This window comes from Coffea eugenioides, chromosome 3, assembly GCF_003713205.1.
Source record: "Coffea eugenioides isolate CCC68of chromosome 3, Ceug_1.0, whole genome shotgun sequence".
NCBI classification, from domain to species: Eukaryota; Viridiplantae; Streptophyta; class Magnoliopsida; order Gentianales; family Rubiaceae; genus Coffea; species Coffea eugenioides.
In genome coordinates this window covers 23,617,247-23,639,164 of record NC_040037.1, presented here as the reverse complement: position 1 = coordinate 23,639,164, position 21,918 = coordinate 23,617,247, and the positions used below count along the sequence as shown (strand labels likewise).

At 36.0% G+C, this 21,918-nt stretch overlaps 1 protein-coding gene across 1 annotated transcript; it reads left to right on the top strand.

Moving 5' to 3' along the window:
• The first annotated feature begins 20,839 nt into the window (after positions 1–20,839).
• LOC113766332 (biotin synthase, mitochondrial-like) lies at positions 20,840–21,821 on the top strand. Its single transcript, XM_027310536.1, has 3 exons — positions 20,840–21,246; positions 21,385–21,564; positions 21,810–21,821. The coding sequence occupies exons 1-3, from the start codon at positions 21,004–21,006 to the stop codon at positions 21,819–21,821; spliced, it is 435 nt and encodes a 144-aa protein (XP_027166337.1). The 5' UTR covers positions 20,840–21,003.
• The last annotated feature ends 97 nt before the right edge of the window (positions 21,822–21,918 follow it).

Sequence of the window (21,918 nt, the reverse complement as noted above, 5' to 3'; positions counted from 1 at the left end):
TGCCGGATATATTTCCACCCTTTCTAGATTTTTTCTTAGCATTAGACTTAATATTATTCACTTTAGAACCAGATTCCATAGCAAATTTATTCTCACGAATACGAGTTTCCTCTTCAATTCAGATATGCTTTGTAAGTTGGTTTATGGTGAAATTTTCAGAAGTGTGCAGCAGTTTCTTCCTATAGTCATTCCAAGTGGATTGTAATTTTACAATCATAGCACCCACTTGAAGTTGATCTGACACTTCAATACTTAAATCCTTTAGTCTAGACACTAACAGAAGTAATTCATCCACTTGATTCATCATAGATTTGTTGTCCAACATTTGAAACTCAAAGAACTTCATAGTTAAAATTTGTCCGTACCTTGTTTTTCATACATGTATTTGTTCTCCAAAGCCTTCCAAATTTCTTGTGGTGATTTAAGAGAGCAAAACAGATCATATAGATGGTCAGACAAGGTGTTTAAGATGAAGCTCTTACAACGAACTTGGTCTTCCTCATGTTTCTTGCCGTTTGGCTTGATCTCATCAGATTATCAGCAGATTATCTGCCAACAGGTATGCAATGCCTAATTCCATGAGAAGGAATAGCAACTTGTCTTTCCAGCAGGTGAAGTTGGTGCCATCAAAACGATCCAACTTGATCACATCGGACTTGAAATTTTTGTTCAGAACATTATCCGAACCGGTGCCCTCCATGTTGGAAATTTCCTTAAGATTGTTAGAGAAGTTTTAACTACATCTACGGAAAATGATTTTGATGTGAAGATTCACTTTTTTTAAGGAAATTTGATGTGAAGATTCAATTTTTTAAGGAAATTTGCCCCCACTATTCTTGATGTGAAACCCCGATCTAGACAACCAAAACACCATGGCTTAGGCAGCGGAAATTTGACCCAACTAATCCCTAGAAGTCACGAACAATTTTGATATTATCTCAACCCGTAACTACTCGAATTAACGAACCAAATTGGAGGTAGTAGAACGCCACAATCAAGGAGATACTCGATTGATAAGTTCGGGTGAATAACTTGAGAAGATTCTCAAGTATTCAAAGGAAACTCTCTTGCCAAAGAGAAAGTGAAAACTCACTAATTGTATTTAATAGCCAAAAACTGATCCCAAAACAAAGAGGAAGTGGGGCTATTTATAGCCCTTACAAGCATTAACCCTAATCCAAAAGTTGACCAAACTACCCTACATACTTAAGAAAGATTTTGGGCCTTACTTACTAACAAATGGGCCGCAATTAAACTATCTTAATTACCTAGACTTTTTAAAACGAGAAATAACCAAAATCAACGAGGAAAATCAAATAATCCTACTAAACTCAAGCATTCGTGCAATCAACTAGTCTTCACTTGAATCTTCCAATTCCCCATGTGCTTGAATGGGCCTTGGTCTTTATATTCTCATCATTCCCCTCCTCTTAAAAGCAATTTGCCCACAAATTGAAGCACGAATGGTGACAAGACGAGTTACATGCCTTCGACTCAATCTTGTTATGATGGCTACAGATGGCATCCAATGCAAAGCCCATGTGCTAAGTTGGAAAATAACCCTCGTCGAACCTTGAATCTCACAAACCATCTTCAATGTATGCTCAACTTTATTGTTTGTGGTCATGAGGTAAGGGTCCTCAAAGTGGTATGAAGTGTATCCCGTGAAATCGAACTCCGGCTCGAACACACTTGCAAGGCACCAAGGCGGATTTGGTGATGTTGGAGCTGCATGTGGACTAAGAGCAAGACGAAAATCATAATGGTCATTGAGGTACTTGTTCTTTAAACGAACCCTTGGTACACAACCATCCCTAAAATATGGAGTGTTCCCTTCAAGATGAGCTCGAATCAACTCCCCTTTGGTGTGGACTGATTTGAGTTGACATTGTTCCATGAATGGATACCAAGGGGGTTTAACTCTTGGAGTACCAACTCCATGGAGGCTTGCAACGTCTACAATTAATTTTGGAATGGAACACACCAAGATCAGCTCAACTTGCATTTGCTTGATCTGTATAAAAGAAGAAACACTAAACAAAGCAAAGGTAAGTTTGTTAAGAAAATAATAGGCCTTCACCGGGTTGCTCAAGATCAGCCCACTTTCTCTTCTTTTTTCCTTTTTACCACCCATCTCATTAGATTTTTCCATCTCTTTTTCTAGTTCAACAGCTGACCATTTTATCTCATTACTTTCAACTTCCTCGGGTTTTACCTCTGCAGGTACAATTCCCTCATCTAGCTTTTTCTCCATTCTATAACGCTCAAGCTCACTTTTCATGCATGCTAGATCAATACAAAGTTGGTCATAAGTAAGTGATACAAGTGCAAGACGACGACTATTAAATAAGAAGGAATACTTATTAGTATGTCCATCAATTTTAACTTCTCGCCTCGACATCCATGCTTTGCCCAACAACACATGTGTCACTTGAATTGGGACTACATCACACAACACCTCATCCACATATTTGCCGATTTGAATAGGTACAAGTGTGTGCTTAGTAACCCAAACATCCCCATGAGTGCTCGTCAACTTGTACGGTTGAAGATGATCAATGGTTGGAAGATTTAATTTCTCAACCATGATAGCACTTGCAAGATTGACTTCACAACTACCATCAATGGCCAAGCTACAAATTTTATCTTTGACACCGCAACGAGTATAAAACCAACCAAGCAACTGAGATTTGACGAGGTCCAATTGCTCATCTACACCACGTAATGCCACTTCTTTGACTCCCTTAGGATCAGGAAGACAATGTTGTGGGCTAGCTTTTATGCGTCTTATACTCGCCATGTCGTATGAGGGAATCTGTAAAAAGTTAGCAACGAAACCGAAGATATTGCCTTTCACGCTCCCTTACGTGTATCCACTCGCACTCGTGTATATGGATGTCACTATAATGGACTTACCAAATACCTTTACCTATTGGGTTAGGTAGTTGAGAAATGCTGCTCAAGTCCAACAACCGTTACCAACCTTTCCACAAGTGTAATCACAAGAATGTAGGAGAAAATGTAGGAAAGTGTTCCTAGAATCTAGGAAGAGAATATAGGAGAGTTTTCTAAAGTGGATGAGAGAATATAGGAAAGGTCCTAAAAATGGATGAGAGAATTTTAGGAGAGTTTCCTAAAAAATGGATGAGTGAATTTAGGAAAGTTTCCAAAAAAAATGGATGAGAGAGTTTAGGAAAATTTTCTAAAAATGGATGAGAGAATATAGGAAAGTTTCCAAAAAATGGATGAGAGAGTTTAGGAAAGTTTCCTAAAAAGGTAGGAGAGAGAGTGTCCAAGTGAGTACAAAGAGTTATCCAAGTGCTTTACTTAGTTTCCTAATTGATTTTGGAAACAAGTTAGTTTTTGGAAACTTTTGAAAATCCTCTTCCTCTTGAACAACTTTTGGTAAACGCTTCTTGAAACAACTTTTGGTAACCTTCTTGAAACAGCCTTTGGTAATCTTCTTCAAACAACTTTTGGTAACTTCCAAATTCTACTCCAAGAAAGATTGCACAAATCAGATTTGGTTCTCTATTCAAAACAATTCGGTTGCCCCTTTCTTTCCTTTCTTTTTTATTCTCTTGCCAACCAATTCCTCTTTTCTTTCTTCTTTTTTTTTGTCTTTTTTTTTTTACTACAACTATCAACCACGACACAAAACAAGGAAGTCCACAAATAATAACAACCAAGAACTCCAAGATCTTTCAAGAACGTTCAAGGAAGTTGTCAGGAACTTCAGAAATTTCAAGATTGTGGTCAAGAATTCAAGAAACTCAACATTATTGTAAGTTCTCTTCAAGATTCACAAAATTCCAACAAGTTTTGCCAAAATTCAGATTTGAAAACCAAGTAAACAAGTTGGATAACACAAACAACAAGGCTGGACAGATTTGTATTCGGATGAACAGTAACTATGAACAGTGTCGGTGAACAGTGTCGGTGAACAGTATGATGAACAGTTAATAATTTTTTTTTTTTTTTTGGTTCTAAACAAACGAACAGATTGGGATAAACATATATCGACTCTAATAAACCGAAAAAAAAAAAATAAAAAGATTAACTTCGGTTTGGTTGTCGGACTAGCTCTAGGTACCAAACTGATGTGAAACCCCGATCTTAGACAACCAAAACACCATGGCTTAGGCAGCGGAAATTTGACCCAACTAATCCCTAGAAGTCACGAACAATTTTGATATTATCTCAACCCGTAACTACTCGAATTAACGAACCAAATTGGAGGTAGTAGAACCCCACAATCAAGGAGATACTCGATTGATAAGTTTCGGTGAATAACTTGAGAAGATTCTCAAGTATTCAAAGGAAAGTCTCTTGCCAAAGAGAAAGTGAAAACTCACTAATTGTATTTAATAGCCAAAAACTGATCCCAAACAAAGAGGAAGTGGGGCTATTTATAGCCCTTACAAGCATTAACCCTAATCCAAAAGTTGACCAAACTACCCTACATACTTAAGAAAGATTTTGGGCCTTACTTACTAACAAATGGGCCGCAATTAAACTATCTTAATTACCTAGAATTTTTAAAACGAGAAATAACCAAAATCAACGAGGAAAATCAAATAATCCTACTAAACTCAAGCATTCGTGCAATCAACTAGTCTTCACTTGAATATTCCAATTCCCCATGTGCTTGAATGGGCCTTGGTCTTTATATTCTCATCAATTCTACTACCGGGTTTGCTGCAATTTCCTCCAAGAATAACAAAGCCAACCAGACTTTCCTCACAGTAGAATGAAGAACTCCTCCCAAGAACGGTTTAGAGAATTATTGTTTTGAAAAGAAGTACATAAATAGTAAAACTAGAAGTAAAAGTGAGTTTTCCTAATATCTGAACATCCTTATTTACAACGTTCAGACTCCCCAAAAGAAATGTCATGCCTTTTGGAAACATGCTTCTTCCTGAATAGGCAACTTTAAATAAATAGGCACAATTCAAATGATTAGACACTTTCTTAAGAGTTGTGCTAGTTTACGTTAGACACAACTCTTAGAACATCCCAAACATCATGACAATTGAATTGGTGTACAAACCTTTCCATTCTCCTCTAACTTCCAATGAAGAGTCATCACTAACTATATCTAACAATCGTTGTTGCTTATCTTCCAATCTTAGCTATCGCAATCAACAATCCATCTTCTCTGCCAGATAATATTGAATCATAGTCATCACCTTCAGCAAATATCAGCTCTCCAACCTCCTATACCCCTTAGATTGCTGTGTAGCTCCATTACCAATTGGGGACCTTACAAAATGTAACTACATTAACCACCATGTGAACAAAACAGCACCAAAAAAAGCATAGCCTTGAGCCCAGCTTGAGGCTGAACTTGAAAAGCCATAATTACTGCCACAAGCTACCTTAAAGAGCAGGACACGAACACTGACATTTTGGATAGCCTAGCTACTCATTGTGTATATATGCCTCCTAAAATAGCATTATGCCTAGACAACATACCACTTTTTGTTATCCTATTGCCGCATCAGGCTAGCATATGTAAATACCAAAATCTAGCTACTGCTACTACTTATCTAAGTCTAGCTTTTAGTTAAACCCCACTAGTTGCATTCTTGAACCAAAGAGAGCTAACATCACACCGGCATCCAACTGATAGAATCACATCAAACAAGTTGACAATCAAGACAACCTGAAGCATAGTGTCGGGCATGAACACTAGTGTGTGTGTGTGTGTGTGTGTTTGTGTATTTATGTATATATGATGTACGTACGTATGTATATTAGCCTTTTATTAGTTGGTCCTTTTATTTGGATTGAAAATTTATTTCTATATTAGAGTGATGATTTCAAAATATATATAATATAGTTTCAAACCATTCTTCGGATGTTGAATTAGAATACTCCAATAACACTGTCTATGTGAACCCATACCCATTTAAATTTCATTTAGTTAAGAAGTAGTATAAAAATAGAGTCACTTCTTTTTTCTACTTAGATAAAAAAACTCATGAAGTATTTCAATTTATATATTTTTTAAATGAATTTTCCTGGACCAATACACGAATTTTTGGGGTCAGGTCTAATCTTAGAAGGTCTACGAGTAGTATTACTTCCCAACTTGATTGCAACTATTGGTATCAAACAAACCCATTTAGTTAAATTTACCTATACACACACATGAACAGCTGGGTGTGTGTATCTTACATTTTTATATATGGGTATAAATGGGTTATCCAATAATACCCATTTAATAAATGGGTGTAATTAACCTATTTAGAATTGTCTTCACAATCAAATCCATTTAGAATTGTTTTCAGTAATAGTATCCTAATTTCTTCATCACCTTGGACCAAACATAGCATTAGAAAGTGGAGAACCTAATGGAAAGATGGGAGAATCTGTTGGCCAGTTTTCAACTTAGAGAAAAAAAATGACTATACACTTGGAGATTTTTTGTCCTGTTTTTATTTGTATTTTCATGGTATCTAGTTTCAAATTCATAAGTTGGTCAATCATTGTTTAATCTCTCTTTTTCATGGTTCCAAATCCTCTCCATATTGCATATAAAAAATATTCTTATTGTTCATTTATTAAATAGTATGTAATTTTGTGACATAACACACAAATGGGAAAAAAATGGTAATTAGACTTATTGGGCATTATAAGTAAATATTTAAAATTAATGATGGGTGCAAACTGCAAAGGGTGGTATAAATTGATAACTTAGTTTACAAAATAAATTTAGATGAGTTTGTAAAAAGTTAGAATAAATGGGTTGTAAATGGGTAATTGGGTTACCCAACTTATTTTTTGACTTATCCATTTATACCTATCTAATTAAACGCGTATAAATCGGTTGACTCACTTACACCTATTACTTATTTTAACTCGTCCAAATCACCTATTTTGACACCTCTAATTGCAACTATTATCCAACTTGATTGAACTAATCTATAGGGGTGGTAATTGCTGACACGATATGATAGCACAACTCAAACATGATCCGGAATTAGCAGGTATTAGCACGACCTGAAATCAAGTGAGTTATTATTAGATCAAGCTATTAATGACACGACTAAACACGGATCGGGTTGGGTCAACCCATAGGTTGACACATTAACCCGATGCAAAATAGCTTTTTAGAATATTATAAATTATAGAGGCAATTTTAACCTACAAATCAAATTAACAAATTATCAACGTAATGCAAGACAACTCCTTTATCTTCCTCCAACTCATGTTACAAATGATTATTAATTTATTATGATATAAATTATTTAATGGGTTGAATGGATTGGGTCATATTAACTCATTAATAAGCAGGTCATAACACTAAAATCTATGAGTTGGGTTAGAGTTGAGATTTTTTGACACGAACACGATACGATACAATAATAACACAACACGACCCGTTGCTACACCTACTAAACTATGATAAATTAATAGTAGTAAGATGTAGCACATTGCTGCAATTGGCAGTTCGAGGGGCATGTACCAACTGAAGATAGTTTAGGGAGTTATTTTGCAATTAACCCTTAATTTTATTAGTTGGGCATAAACTTCATCATCCCTCGCTGTTAATCCAATTCCACACTATGAATTCTTTAGGTGGATATGAGAATTTCAATTCTAACTCCATAAGTTAACCGGGTTTAGTGGCTAAATTAAGTAAAACGCATCCGTACATAAACTTGGTGCAAAAAAAAAAAAAAAAGAATCGTCTCTCTCTTCCTTTGTCATTAGCATAGCCATCGCCGCTGCTTCTTTGCATCCTCCATCGTATACTTGCTTCATCAACCTGTATCATTCTCTTGTGGGCTGACCTTTCATCTCGCTTCTCTCCTCCATCACCTCAAATTAGATTTCTCTTCTCTCTACTCTCTTTTCTCCTCTCCTCTTCTACAGACTCAATGTGTGACGCCCCCGCTTCTCCCTAAAGCGAACCAAAGGGTATCCGCGGGACGCCTGCCCAACTCTTGCCAGGACTCACACAAATCCCATTCAAGCTTAATACAACACTAGATTACAACCAGATAAAGTAATTTGCAAATAGTGCGGAAATTTTCAAACTTAACAACACATAGCCATTATTCAATCCTTACAATGGATTTCCAAAATACATCCCAAATACCAACATTTTTTTTTTGTAGCCACAATACTTGGCCACTAGCACTGGGGCCCTATTACGAAATATCACAAAAGGGGTTCTTCCAAGTCTCAACCCATGTCCACTCCTGTTAAGGAAAACAAATCTATAGAGTGAGCAAAACGCTCGTGAGGCCAAGAACACACATGCAAGCACGTAGTTCAAGTAACACTCCGAAATTAATCAATTTAAAACAATAACCATTCAATAAAGAGCACTTCACTGAAAAGTAACCAGAAACAATTCAAGGATATGGGAGCTCTCAGGAGCTATTTTCCACTTGCACGATCACGAACCTCCACGCGCTGACACTCCGTCAACCGGGTAGGTTTAATCCGTAGAAACATCACTTACACTTCCCCTTCTCAACCTTACATACCACACCGGGCCCGCAATACATTTATGAGGCGATACTTCAGCGAGTATGCCAAGCAAGACCTCTCAATAGGTCGAGTTTATGAAATCTCATGGTTCACTGAGGAGCTCGACCAATCCCATGCTGGCTCGAGTCCAAGGCTAGCCAATAAGAGAGTTTGAGCGTCCCCCACTTTTACACTTTTGTATCGAGGAGGTTCACTTCAACGACTTATGCAATCACAACATAAATAATCACTTAGACACTTCACATATATTCACTTAACAAGTTACTTAAACAAGTAAGCACTTCACTTCACGAACTCAAGTCCACTTCGTTTAAATGAGGACGAGTGCGATAAAGTACACACTCGACTTAAAGGTTTCAAAATCTCAATTTATATAACACTTATCACTTTGCAGATATATCACATAATACACACACTTGACACTCACTGTGAGTCAATAGCAAAAGTGTCACTTGGAGGTTCAAGCTTCCACCGTGGGATCCTCTTGAAGGTCCTCGTGTGCGCCTGAGTAAATAATAGTGAATTATCATTCACACATCCCAATTATCAAGAAAGATTGTGCACTAGTACAATCTAGAAAAATTTCATGAAAATGAACCTCAATTACTCGTAAATCGAGGTTCAAGTGGAGTTTCTTAAAGTACAAGAGCAATCGAGTTTTTTTTTTTTTTTTTTAAACTTGGAAATCAAGCATAAACGTTCAAGAACTATCGAAGGAATAAGGAATACTTGAAAAACTCCATTTCCTTGAAATTCGGAAAATTTCAGTTTTGATACGATATTTTGAAAAAAATCGTATCTCACATTTCACATGTCGAAAATTGGAAAACGTGGTACCGTTGGAAACCTCTTCCAAAGTACTAAAAGTTCCTAGAATACACTTTTCTAAAATTCCAAATGGAGAACATTCAAAAATGAGCTCAAAGTCGCTGTTTTGGTTCATAAGGCAGATTTAAGTTGGTTTTTGGCCAACTTTGAAAATTCGGCAAAAATTCACTTGATTGGAACTAGCCTTTGAAATTTGGAACTCTATTAGAGTTACAATCCAAGTTTACAACAAAACAAGTGGAACGAGAAATGGAGTTTTGAGTACTAAGATATGGCAACTCAAAATTACCAAAATTCCCTTGTGAAACAAGGGTTTTCCAAACTCGAGTCATGAACTTTGGTAATTTAGTCGAGCAGTGAAATGGACTCGAATTGGTGCCAAATTTGGTAAATAATACTCCTATATAAAGGGCATCCCTCTATCAAATTTCATGGAAAAATACCTTCGGGAAGGTAGTCAACCAAACAACCAAAGTTTCAAAAAAATCCTAAGGCAAAACTGCCTTGAGCTTTTTGTTTTCCATTTCCAAACATTTGGCCAAGGAAAATCCTTCAAACATGGTTCATTTGTGTAGGCAAAGCCTAAGGAACATTCATGGTACATTCGGTAAGTGTTTTAACTCCAAGAAATTCAATTGGCAAGTCCACACCAAGTCTAGCATCAATTCTGCCCAAAATTTAGGGTTTTCAAGAACAGGGCAGGTTTCGTATTTTCATCACAAATCACTCAATTCAACTCAAAATTGAGCATGATTGGTGGATTTGGAAAATACATTCGTAAAAATATAATTTCACAGAAGCAATCATTTTGAAATTCAGCACACAACTAGCTCAAATTCGAGCCTCAAGTTGCAGCTTCTGAACTTCATTCCAGGAAAACAGAGAAACAGGACAGTCATCTTTAAACGGTTGGTACGGAATCTTCGGGTGGAATTAGGGGGTGAATTTTATACCGTTGGAAAGCTGGGAATGTCTAGTTTCAAATGCCACTGGCAGAACTTGATTTTGACTTTGGAGCACAGAGTTATGGACAAAACAAGAAAGCTGTCTGAGCATTATGGGGAAATTTTCCAGGTTTGCTAGCTTTGCGAGATTAAACCATTTGACCAACCAAACCTCAATATTTTTTGATGAAACTTTGAACACCATCTACATAACATATAAACATCATATACAAGCCATTAAAACCTCAAAATTCCACAAAAAGAGGCACGATCATAACAGGGGCAGAATTGGAAACTTTACATCCATGCACTCCTTGAAGTTTATACTAGCTATGCACCATTAATCTACCAATTTGAGCACTAAACCAACATTAAATCCATCATCAAGCATCACATCAGCCATCAATCCAAGAGTGGGAGTTCATAGAGCCCACATTCAAAATTTTCCAACAATAACAAGCCACCCACATGAATATCTAAGCTCATAAGTGCAAATCAACTTCCATAAGTTAAGAATTTTAAGGTGGATCATCCATTACCTCAAGTGATGACTTAGGCAGAAATTTTTTGTCCTCTCACAGCTCACAAAAACCGTGGAAAGTAGCCCCCTTTTGTAGCTCAAGATGATCACCAAGTGTTTAGCTAAGTATGGGTGAATTTTGGAGTGATTTGGGTGAAAAATGAAGGTGAAATAAAGAAGAAACTTTGGTTCTTTTCTCTTGGTGCTAGACGGCAGCTTTGAGGAGGAAGAAGAATGTTGCTGGCTGATAATGAGGCTTACGTGAGAGGCTTAAGAATATGTGGCTAAGAATGCCTCAAAAGTCAACTCTCGCGTGCGCGCATTTCGTACCCGATTCCTCTCGAGTTCGTTTCACTAGTGCACTAAACCTCCAATACACTTATATTCATATAAATGTTATTCACTCTTAATTGTCCCAAAATAAGGGTCTAAATTCTCTCAATTAAATTGCGCGTGAGAAAACGCGTATTTCCAATTTAAGCGCGATAAAGTGAAACTTCCAAGAAATTCTTATAACGATAGTACTACTAACTATCACCTGAGTACTTAAACTTTAAAATACCTGATTTAGGTCCACTGCGTAAGTCTCTAATTTTTTCCAAGCTTATTGTATCCTCGAATCGATTATTGATTCCAATCGCGTATTCGCTATTTTAACTTAATGAGCTTCCAAAAATTAATTTTTGAAACAAGTCACTTTAAAAATATAATGAAACTATAATTCCATGTATTTAGGTCTAATGACGTTAGAAAATAATATTCGGAATAAATGGGCAATTAAATATTTAAATGATGCTCAAAATAGAATTTAAAATATTAAATTTTTGTGAGTTCTCACACAATGTCCGTCTTCATCTTTGCTGCCTTCGCCTTAAAGGTGACTTCCTTAAAATGAAAAAACAAAACTTACTTTTTCACACCATTGTGATCTAGTAAAATATCCACCAAAAATTTTGCAATAAATTAAGTATTTGATATTCCAATTTGGTGAAACTAGAAAAAGAGATTTGGTTAAAATGAAATGTGTTCGATTTGGTTAAAATCAATAGTTCTTTGTCTCATTGTTGTAAAATGTTAATTTTTTCTTTCAGCTTCTTTGTAAAATAGACAAGAATTGGGTCAATGCCACTGCTCGACTGAACTTAACCAATTTTAGTACCAGGTGCCTCTACTTGTTATCCGTAAACTCAAATGGTAAAAGAATAAGGGCATGAACCATCTATTGATTTGAAGAACATGAAAAAGATTTTGGTAAATCCAGTTATCGGTGGAAAATTTAGAATAGCAGCACTGTGGTTTCTGCCATAAGCATAGAACAGTGAGGATTTAGAGCACAAGACATGAAGGATGGAGTTAAATTTAGATTTCAATCACCTAATAGGTGGATTTGAATAGCTACTTATAAGATGTGTCCAGTGACTAATGGTCTGCTAGAATCGTAGTTTCAAAGTTTATCGAGATATATTTCTTTCTATGAAGTCTGTGCCTTTGGTTTTTTGTTGGAGATGATAGAAACTTTTCTCAGTAATCACAAATATGATAAGTTGTGAATAGAGAGTTTGCAAAGAAAAGTACATTGTATAGACCTTGCCTGTTGAAAGCTAGCCAAAAGACCAAAATAATTGTATACAAGGTTACCGTACATTGCGCTTTAGAGTGCTCAAAGGCCTAATTGTTTCTCTTCAATAAGTCCGTTTATGTGCATATGCAACTAAGATTTCGACGCATATTGTAATTCATGTTAGGACTGAACCTTGAATTCTTCGAGTTCTTATTTGACTGATATTTAATATGCTCTACTGCTTGCATTCTGCAGGAAAAGCCACACTAGAGATGTAACATTTTTGTGCTAAGTAGTATAATTTACTTAACTGCATTCATAGCTATGACTTAAATCACTTATCACTTCACCACAATTGAGTCATATTAATGTCCTAGAAGGGTTTAAAGCTACATTGGGTCATACTGGATTTCCCTCTATGCCATTCAATGTTCCAGTTCCTTTACAATTTTTCGTTTCTTATTCAATGGTCTTGCAATTCTAACTAATTTTTCTTCTTTGAGGAATGCAGATGCTGAACCCTGAAAGGGATCAAGTAAAATTTGACCTACAATGGGTGACAAAATCCATTGCTACTGATAGATGAGATGAATTTGTTGGTTTATTTAAAGGGCAATTTGAAAATAATGAATCTGAGGTAGGGACCTCATATCCTCATATATTGAAGTGGTAAGCTGGATTTCTCAACATGGACATCAATTTTCATGAGCTTATATTTTTCTTATGGAGCTTGTATGGATTAGTATTTGTTGGTTTATTTTTAAGGCTTTGACCAGAATATTTTGATTATAGTTATTTGCTCTGTTTTACTATTTTAACATGCTATCCGCTATTTCGCAATTTTTACTTTGATGCTTTCCCTATGCTAGCTAATGTAGTTGACACTGTTTACTTTGTCATATTTGCATTGGTAATTGGACGAAACAGCCATTGTTGACTATGATTACCTAAATTGTGTTTTATAGTCATTGGATTTTAATTTGTTTTTAATTTGATAGGTGAATGTATTTTGACTTCCTTTCCTTTTGTACAATACTGTGCAATACTGAGATTCTAAGGCGTCTTGTTAGATCTATTATGCACCATTTATTTAAATTGCACTTATTTGGCTTTTGTTTCTGATGATCTTCTCAGTTTTGTTGTTGGTGAAAAAATTGAAGACAAAAAATATGATCTACGCCTTTGAACACAAATGTGCTTGTATCGTCACTTTTCTTGCTTTGATTAGCTTGATTTACTCTTTCTATGGCTCTCTTTTGTTGTTCTTTGCCTTATTTTGTGATTGGAAAAAATGCACTTTTCATCCTCAAAGCTTGGGCTGTTGATCAATTTCATCCTCAAAGTTTTACCCCAAACACATTTCATCCTCAAACTTCCGTAATTTTGGCCAATTAAGGACAATTGACGGGAAATGGAGGAAAAATTAAATATTGGGACGAAACTTTGCACTTGAGAAGTACGATCCGTCAGATCCAACTTTATACCCAACATAATCGGGTCAAACCGAATGGAGCCACTTTTTCTAACGGACGAAAATTTGGAAAATAGCAAAAGGAAAAAATCTCTTGTCTTCTCTTTCTTTCTTCTCCTTTCTTCAGCCCTAAAAGTTATTTTGGCCAATCGTTTCATCCACTTTTCGAGCATCTGCTGGCAAGAAGGAGGGCATAGACGACATCCGTGGAGCATTTTAGGTGAGGGAAAATATGGCATTGCGGAAGAAAGAGCTCCACATTTGTCCACCCCCAAATTACGGTATTTATACCCAAAATCAACAACTACATTGCATAAAGACATGTGTTTTTTTGGAGAAGGAAACCTGATATGTGGTCCCTTGTGTTTGTACTTTTTTCCCACTATAATTTATGGCTATTTTTTTTCCAGATCTAGCCATTTGCATGAGATATAAATAAATTAAAAAATTTGTCTTGGTTTGATTATTATAGTGTGAATGTGGTCCCTTATATCCGATGAGAGTTGCTGCTTGACTATAATTTTGTGGTGAGAGTGATTAATAAACAATAATGCTTGGTTTATTTTGCCGGCCATGTGTATGGAAAAAGTGTTAAAGTGGTCCCTGTTAGGTAGTTTTTCTGTGGGTCAACAATTTGTTGTGCTGAAATGATGAAGTTTTTTTTTCCCTGAAGAGTCTGATATATATTGTTTTCTTTAACCAGAAACGGGCAGCACATTTATTACATTAAAATATCACCATGGAGGCCTCATTTGATATACTCCTGATCCCCATTACGAAGGTGCAGATTTGTGTGTTTTTGACTATGTTGAGAGTATATGTCTAAGTGTTTTCGAAGTGGATAGATTAACTGAGAGTGCTGGTGTATATGGTCATAAGGTGTACTATGATTGGAAAAATAACACCTTTAGGAGGATAGACAGCAGTAGGGAGTTGAATGGTTATATTAAGGGAGAGGTTGGACCAACTAAGGAAGTTAACTTATACTTTGAAGTATCCTTTCATGAAATTCTAGTGCAACAACTTGGTTATGATTCGTATGAGGTAGATGAGATAGAAAATGAACCCCAAAATGGTGATGGTAACAATAATATTAGGGATGAAGGTCAAGGAGGGTGTGCTGCTAATAATTGTGATAATGATTCCAATGCAAGTGATGAGACTTTTTTTCAACTATTGATTCAGATTATGAAATAGATGATGATGCTGATGATGGTATATTTCATGATAATGTTGACAAAAATGCTGAATGGTTGGGGGTCGACAATCACAGGAAAGAAAATGTGGTTCCTGATCCTTTGAATGAAACAGAGAAGGTTCCTGATTCTGATGAAACATAGCAGGTTCCTGATTCTAAATCTGATTTTGAAAGCATCCATGAGTCTGATGATCAAGAGTCTAAATTGAGGTCTCGTACTTTTGATCCTAAACATATTGACAATCCAAAATTAGAGCTATACATGTCCTTTACAAGTCTGAAACTTTTCAAAATTGCTGTACATAATTATAGTGTGAAACAAGGCAGGCCTTGTAAGTTTGTGAAACAAGATACAGTGAGGGTGAGGGCTAGATGCAGAAATAGTGAATGTAATTGGGTTATATATGCTAGAAAGTTAAGTGGGGATGGAACTATTCAAATAAGAATATTTGAAAATAATCACACATGTGGTTTTACATATAATAACCCTCTTGTGCATTCTGGATGGGTAGCTAGGAAGTACTGTGAAGAGTTTAGGTGTAATCCTAAATTAGATTTGGAGCATTTTAGGAAGACAATAATGAAAGAAAATAGGTGCTCCTTCACAAAAAATCAAACATATAAGGCAAGGAGAAAAGCAATGAAAATTGTTCAGGACAGTGAAAAAGACCAGTACAGCAAATTAGGAGTTTATATGAATGAAATTCTAAGATCCAACCCTGGTAGCACTGTTATAATGAAAACTGTTGATAGCTTTAGAGACTCAAAAACAGGGAAAGGCAGATTTGAGAGGTTGTACATCTGTTTTGCTGGAGTGAAGCATGGTTTCCTAGCTGGATGTAGGCAATTTATTGGAGTAGATGGCACTTTTTTGAAAGGATCAGTAGGAGAAGTTTTGCTAGCAGCTGTTGGAGTTGATGCCAATAATGGCATTATTTCAATTGCATATGCTGCAGCAGAGGGTGAAACTAAGGACTCATGGTGTTGGTTCTTCAAACTATTGAAAGAAGATTTGGAGATTGAAAAGGATTATGAGTGGACAATAATGAGTGACAAACAAAAAAGTCTAATTGAAGCATGTGATATGATTTTCCCAAATGCAACCCACAGATTTTGTGTGAAACACTTGCACAATAATTTTTCATCTGCTGGTTTCAAAGGAGAAAGCTTGAGGGGAGCATTATGAACTGTTGCCAAAGCAACAACACCAGCCCAATTCATTAGCAGAATGGAAGAAATGGCTGAAATTGAAGTAGAGGCAGCCAAGTTTGTCCACCAAGTCAATGGAGCAGAGCTTACTTTAGCACTCATCCTAAATGTGCTATGTTATTAAATAATATCTGTGAGTGCTTCAACAGCAAAATTCTTGATGCTAGGGAGAAGCCAATAATTGAAATGTTTGAAACAATATGCAGAGAATGCAAAAAAAATAGAGATCTGGCCAAAGAGAAGTGGCAGACTTATCCTTACTGCCCCGGAATTCTTCACATTATGCAGACAAATATAGATAGAGCACCTGACTGTTTTCCATTCAAGTCAAATGATGATCTTTATGAAGTCAGCTGCCCATATGGTGATCAATATGCAGTGAACATCAAGGAGCAAACATGCTCTTGCAGAAAATGGGAACTAACAGGTATTCCCTGTCCCCATACCATTGCTGCATTGTGGATGGCTAAAAAGGATCCTCTGTTATATGTTTCAAAATGGTATACAGTGGAGACATATATGAAGTACTATGAAGGATCAGTGTGTCCCATGAATGGAGAAAGTGAATGGGGGCTTACTGATGTTGGTGAAGGTCCTTTGCCACCCTTATATGGGAGAGCACTTGGAAGGCCTAAGAAGCTGAGAAGGAGAAATGCAGAGGAGGTTCAACAAGCCAAGGAAAAAACTAAGAAGAAGGTGACAAGAGTGGGACAGATTAACAAGTGTAGATACTGTCATCAAACGGGACATAATATGAGGTCCTGCAAGCTTCTCAAAGATGCTCAAGATCCTACAGTTGCAGAAACTGATATTAGTTTAAGCCAAGTTGCTGCTTCTACCAACAATCCAGCAAGCCAAGATGGAAAAAAAGCTGTAAGTTGTCTTGATGACTTGTTACATCTATCTTTGCTATTTGGTATATAAATGACAAATTTTCCTTTTAAACCGTAGGGAGCAAGGAAAACCAAGAAGCCTGCTGCTAAGTCTTCAAATAAAAGGGTATAAAAACCTGCTACATCTTTTGATTTTTGTCTTTATGCAATTTGTCTTTTACTACCTCACTGTTTTGTGCAGAAGAGACAGCAATGTACAAGAAGAGTTGCAGCTGCAGTTTGTAATGATGATTCAAACACTAAACATCAACAGGATGTTGAGCCACTGGTTGAGATTGACATAACATCCTCTGCCCCAGATCAAGTTGACCAGGATATGTACGAAGTGTTTGGGCTGTCAAGGTCTCAAGTCAAATATAACACCAAACAAGCCAGCACACAAACTAAAGAACAAGTAGAGATGCCCTTCAGGATTAGAGATGTTCATATGCATGTTGCTGCTGCTGCCAAGGCAGATTTAAGTGTTCCTAGTTCATCTAGATCGAAGGGAAAGGAGAAACTACTGTGATAGGAGAAACAACATGCTGAATAGTTGCTGCTTTTGTTCAAGCCAAGTTGCTGCTTTTGTAATTAACATGACTTTTGTTGTTTCAACTTTTGCCTTGCCTAGTAATTATGGAAGTGCAGGCTATAATGTGATAGCTTGCTTTATTTCGTTTATGGACCCATGTTCAACAACAATCATGTAGTTTGCTTTATTTCATTAGGAATGCACTTTAATTGTATTGAAGTTATGATATATATATATATATGGCAGCTGTTTTCATGTTCATCTGTTTGTATTATTTGCATTTGTTTTCTCGCTTGGTTTATCAGTACATGTGGGACAATCTTGGTTTATCAGATTGGTTTTCAGCTTGGTTTATTTGCATTTATTTTCCAGCTTGGTTTATTTGCATCTGTTTGTATTATCAGTACATGTGGTTTATCACTTCATGGCCATTTTATATATATGATAGGAACAACACTTTGACAAGAACCATTTTCTTACACTCAACGCATAGCTTTACAAACAAAATAAATTGCAGAGTTCATAAATTGTATTGTTGCCAAATACATTTCCCTTCCTAAATCCCACTTTTTACATAAATTGCAGAGTTCATTTGGACCCTTTGTACAAACAAAATAAGTCCCTTTCTATACCCTGCAATTGGATATTACTTCATAGGGAAAAATGCAACTCTCATTCCAACAACAAACAAGGTCAACTTCAAAATGTTCTTCTGCAATTTTAGCAAAATCACTCCAATGTTAGCAGCAACTTGCTTCCCTTTGCTTTTCCCTCGCCTTTACTGCTCCAACTCAATACTAGCAAAACCACCAAAAGCACAATTATCGTAATAAAAATTTCTCCCTCTTACGCATTCTTTCAACTTGTTCTTCCATTTTGTTAATCTTTTTTAGCAAACCAGGAATGAGAACTCTCCCTCTTGGACAAATTGGCTCATCAACCCATTCAAAGAACCTGTATCTCTCAGGTCTCTACCATAACAATAATGACATTTTTCAGAAATTAGTTAGCTAAATTAACACATTGAAAGACCAATATTTTTACACAAATATTTCTTACTGGCCACAGAGAGCAATCAAGGAATCTTCTTCCCGGATTCTCGCCGTGCCAACAGGTGCTCATTTTTGTTCTCAACCCACAGTTGCAGAATGGAGTTGATGAACCACTGGAGACTTCAGAACTTCTGCTCCTCATTAGGCAAAAATGAGACTTCAGAACCACTGCCAGATACTCTGAGGATGAAATATTTAAAGCTCCAGAGATTGGCAAAAAAATTTTGGGGTTGCAAAAAGACAGAGGGAAGAAGGAGAAGAAAGTTTGCTTTTCGTCCGTTGCAACACTTTTTGTTCCATTAAAAAATGGCTCCATTCGATTTAACCCATTTTTTGTTGGGTTTACAGTTGGGTCTAACGCCAATTTCTTCATTTCCCGTCAATTGTCCTTAATTGGCCAAAATTGCAGAAGTTTGAGGATGAAATGTGTTTGGGGTGAAACTTTGAGGATGAAATTGATCAACAGCCCAAACTTTGAGGATGAAAAGTGCATTTTTCCCTTTTGTGATTTAATAATGTAAACTTTTGTAGACTTTTATCTCAAGGCTATAGTGTTAAATGTGGTGCATTACTTTGGAAATCTTCGGAGGCTTATTTTATTTTATTTTTTAAATACCCATAGAATTGTGCAACCTTTCCTGATTTATAACCTATCTTATTTTGCTTGCAGAGGTAATGTTCTAGTGCCAATGAATCTTCTCAGCAAGGTTGGTGAAATATACCCCTTGAACCCCTTGGAAGATTAGAACACTAGTACCCCTTATGTAGGTGTATTTGATGCGAGAATCACTGAGCAAGATTTGAGGAATCACCTTAAACGAATTAGTTTTTTTGCTATGTTCTTACTATTTCGCAAAGGAGTTTGGATACATGGTTTTGTCACTGTTGTATCAATGGGAATGCAAGGATTAAATAAATGTTTTAGGTTAGTTGGTGTTTTTCACTGAAGATTACATAGTAAAAGTTAATTTGGTCTGGGCACTATTTCTTCAACTTTTTTTTTGGTCATCTTCCTACATTTTCTATATCTAACTTGTTATACGGTACCTTCCTCGAGGTACATGATAACCATTTGTGTAAGGAACAACAGAGGAGCTGACCTTACTATCTATTTCAAAGAGCAGCCGAACCAAGATATTTTGCTAACTTGGTCTGATGCCATTATTTGTAGATTGAAAAAGAATTTGAAAAGTGATTATCCATTGAGAGACTGCTTTATATATGTTAGTACAATGAAAAGAATTTGCAGGAAAGCCGTAGGGGCTAGTGGCTAGGGGAAGAGCATTACTTGTGTTTAACCATAGGTATTTTTATTCTCTTAGACAATGGGAGTGAGAGATCAAAATGTTTAGCTAAATTGTGCAAATTTGTATTTACTTGTTGAAGTTGGTAAGATCATAATTAATGTTTACATAGTAAGCATTGATTTGATGATGTGGGCCAATATTTTTACTTTATTTTCTAGGCGTAATTTTGGTAATGAAAATATTCAAGTGATGTTGTGATATGTAGACATTTCATTCTAATAAACAAAAAGGCAAAAAAAAAAAAAAGTGATGGTATGATAGTTAAGATGCTTTAGTAGTCATGTAAATCTACTCTACTAAAGTTAAAATGAAAACAGACCATATACTACGATTATAAAGATTTTTTTAATAATTGAAAAAGTTGTGCAAATTAAGGCAAATTATCTCCTTTTTCCCCACTAAAATATTGTTATTATTTGAAGGAACCAATTTTTTTAATTCTAAATTTAAGTAATTCTAATCCTCCATGAAATCTTCTCCCAGTCAAACAAAGAATTTGGAGTTTCAAATAAACTCTTACTCAATTCTATCTAGAGCAAATTATCCTACTAGCCATTAAATTCTTAGAATGTTTTAGCCAATCAACTATTAATAATATATTTTTATTTGCTAAATTATGAAAAGTATAAATTTTGAATCATTTCATCTGACTATTAATTGTATGTCTTGTGAATCATGCAAATTTTTAAATTTGATAGAATTAATGATGATATTAGGTTGAATTATTTAAAATTTATACTTTTGATAATTCAATAATTAAAAACGTACTAATACTTATTAAATGATCAAATTTTGACTATTAAAAAACTTGAGTGCCTATCCCAATAATTTGCTCTCCTATCTATTAGGCAAACCAAAGAATTGCAATGTCTTGGGACTGGAATTCATAGAATTTCAATTCTACAAGAATACAATTCCAACTCCATAGCTTCTAAGGCAAATGTAATTAAAACCGGTTCATTTATTCAGCAGAGTTACACACAGAAAGTGTGCGCTCGGCAACGATGATTAGCAAAATAAGGTTGATCGGACGGCCACTTTCGGCAGCGGTTCTGGCGCAGCCACAGCTGCCGACGTATTCCAATTGTTACTCCACATTAGTGTCCCCGTCAGCGACAACCGCATCATCATCTGCTGCTGCTATTGAAGCTGAGAGAAGCATAAGGGATGGACCTAGAAACGATTGGTCTCGGGATGAAATTAAATCCATCTACGATTCTCCTCTTCTCGATCTCCTCTTTCATGGCGTTTGTTCCTTTCTCCCTCACTTCTAATTATTTTGAGAATTGAAACCACTATCTATTTAAATTTGGAAGACATTTTTTTTAATTTTGTTTAATTTTTTAGTATGAATTTTAATAGTGAGAAATTTGTTGATTTTATAGGCTCAAGTTCATAGACATGCTCAAAACTTTAGAGAAGTGCAGCAGTGTACTCTTTTGTCTATAAAGACCGGAGGCTGCAGTGAAGATTGCTCATATTGCCCTCAATCATCTAGATATGATACTGGACTCAAAGCTCAGAAGCTTATGAACAAGGATGCTGTTTTGGAGGCAGCTACAAAGGTCAAATTGTGTTTTTTTCTTCTATTATTTGAGAAATGATTTTTTCCCCTCTTATGAATGCTGTAAGAATGGAGGAAATCACATTTTTTTTACCAACATAATTCCCTTTCTTTTTTGGTTGGTTTCCTTAAGTTGGAAGCACGTATGGCCTTGATAGAATTGTGATGAGTCTAGGAGTACTTAGATAACATGGCGAGAGGTAGACTGTGCGATGCCTTTTTTTTTTTTTTTTTTTGGTGTTGTAGGTCCATAAATGAGCTATAAAGTTGTAAATTGTAAATATGTCTGTAGGGCTTCACATGAGATCAGTGAAAGTAAAACCATGAGTTTTGGAGCGAGAAATCGTGCAAGGTT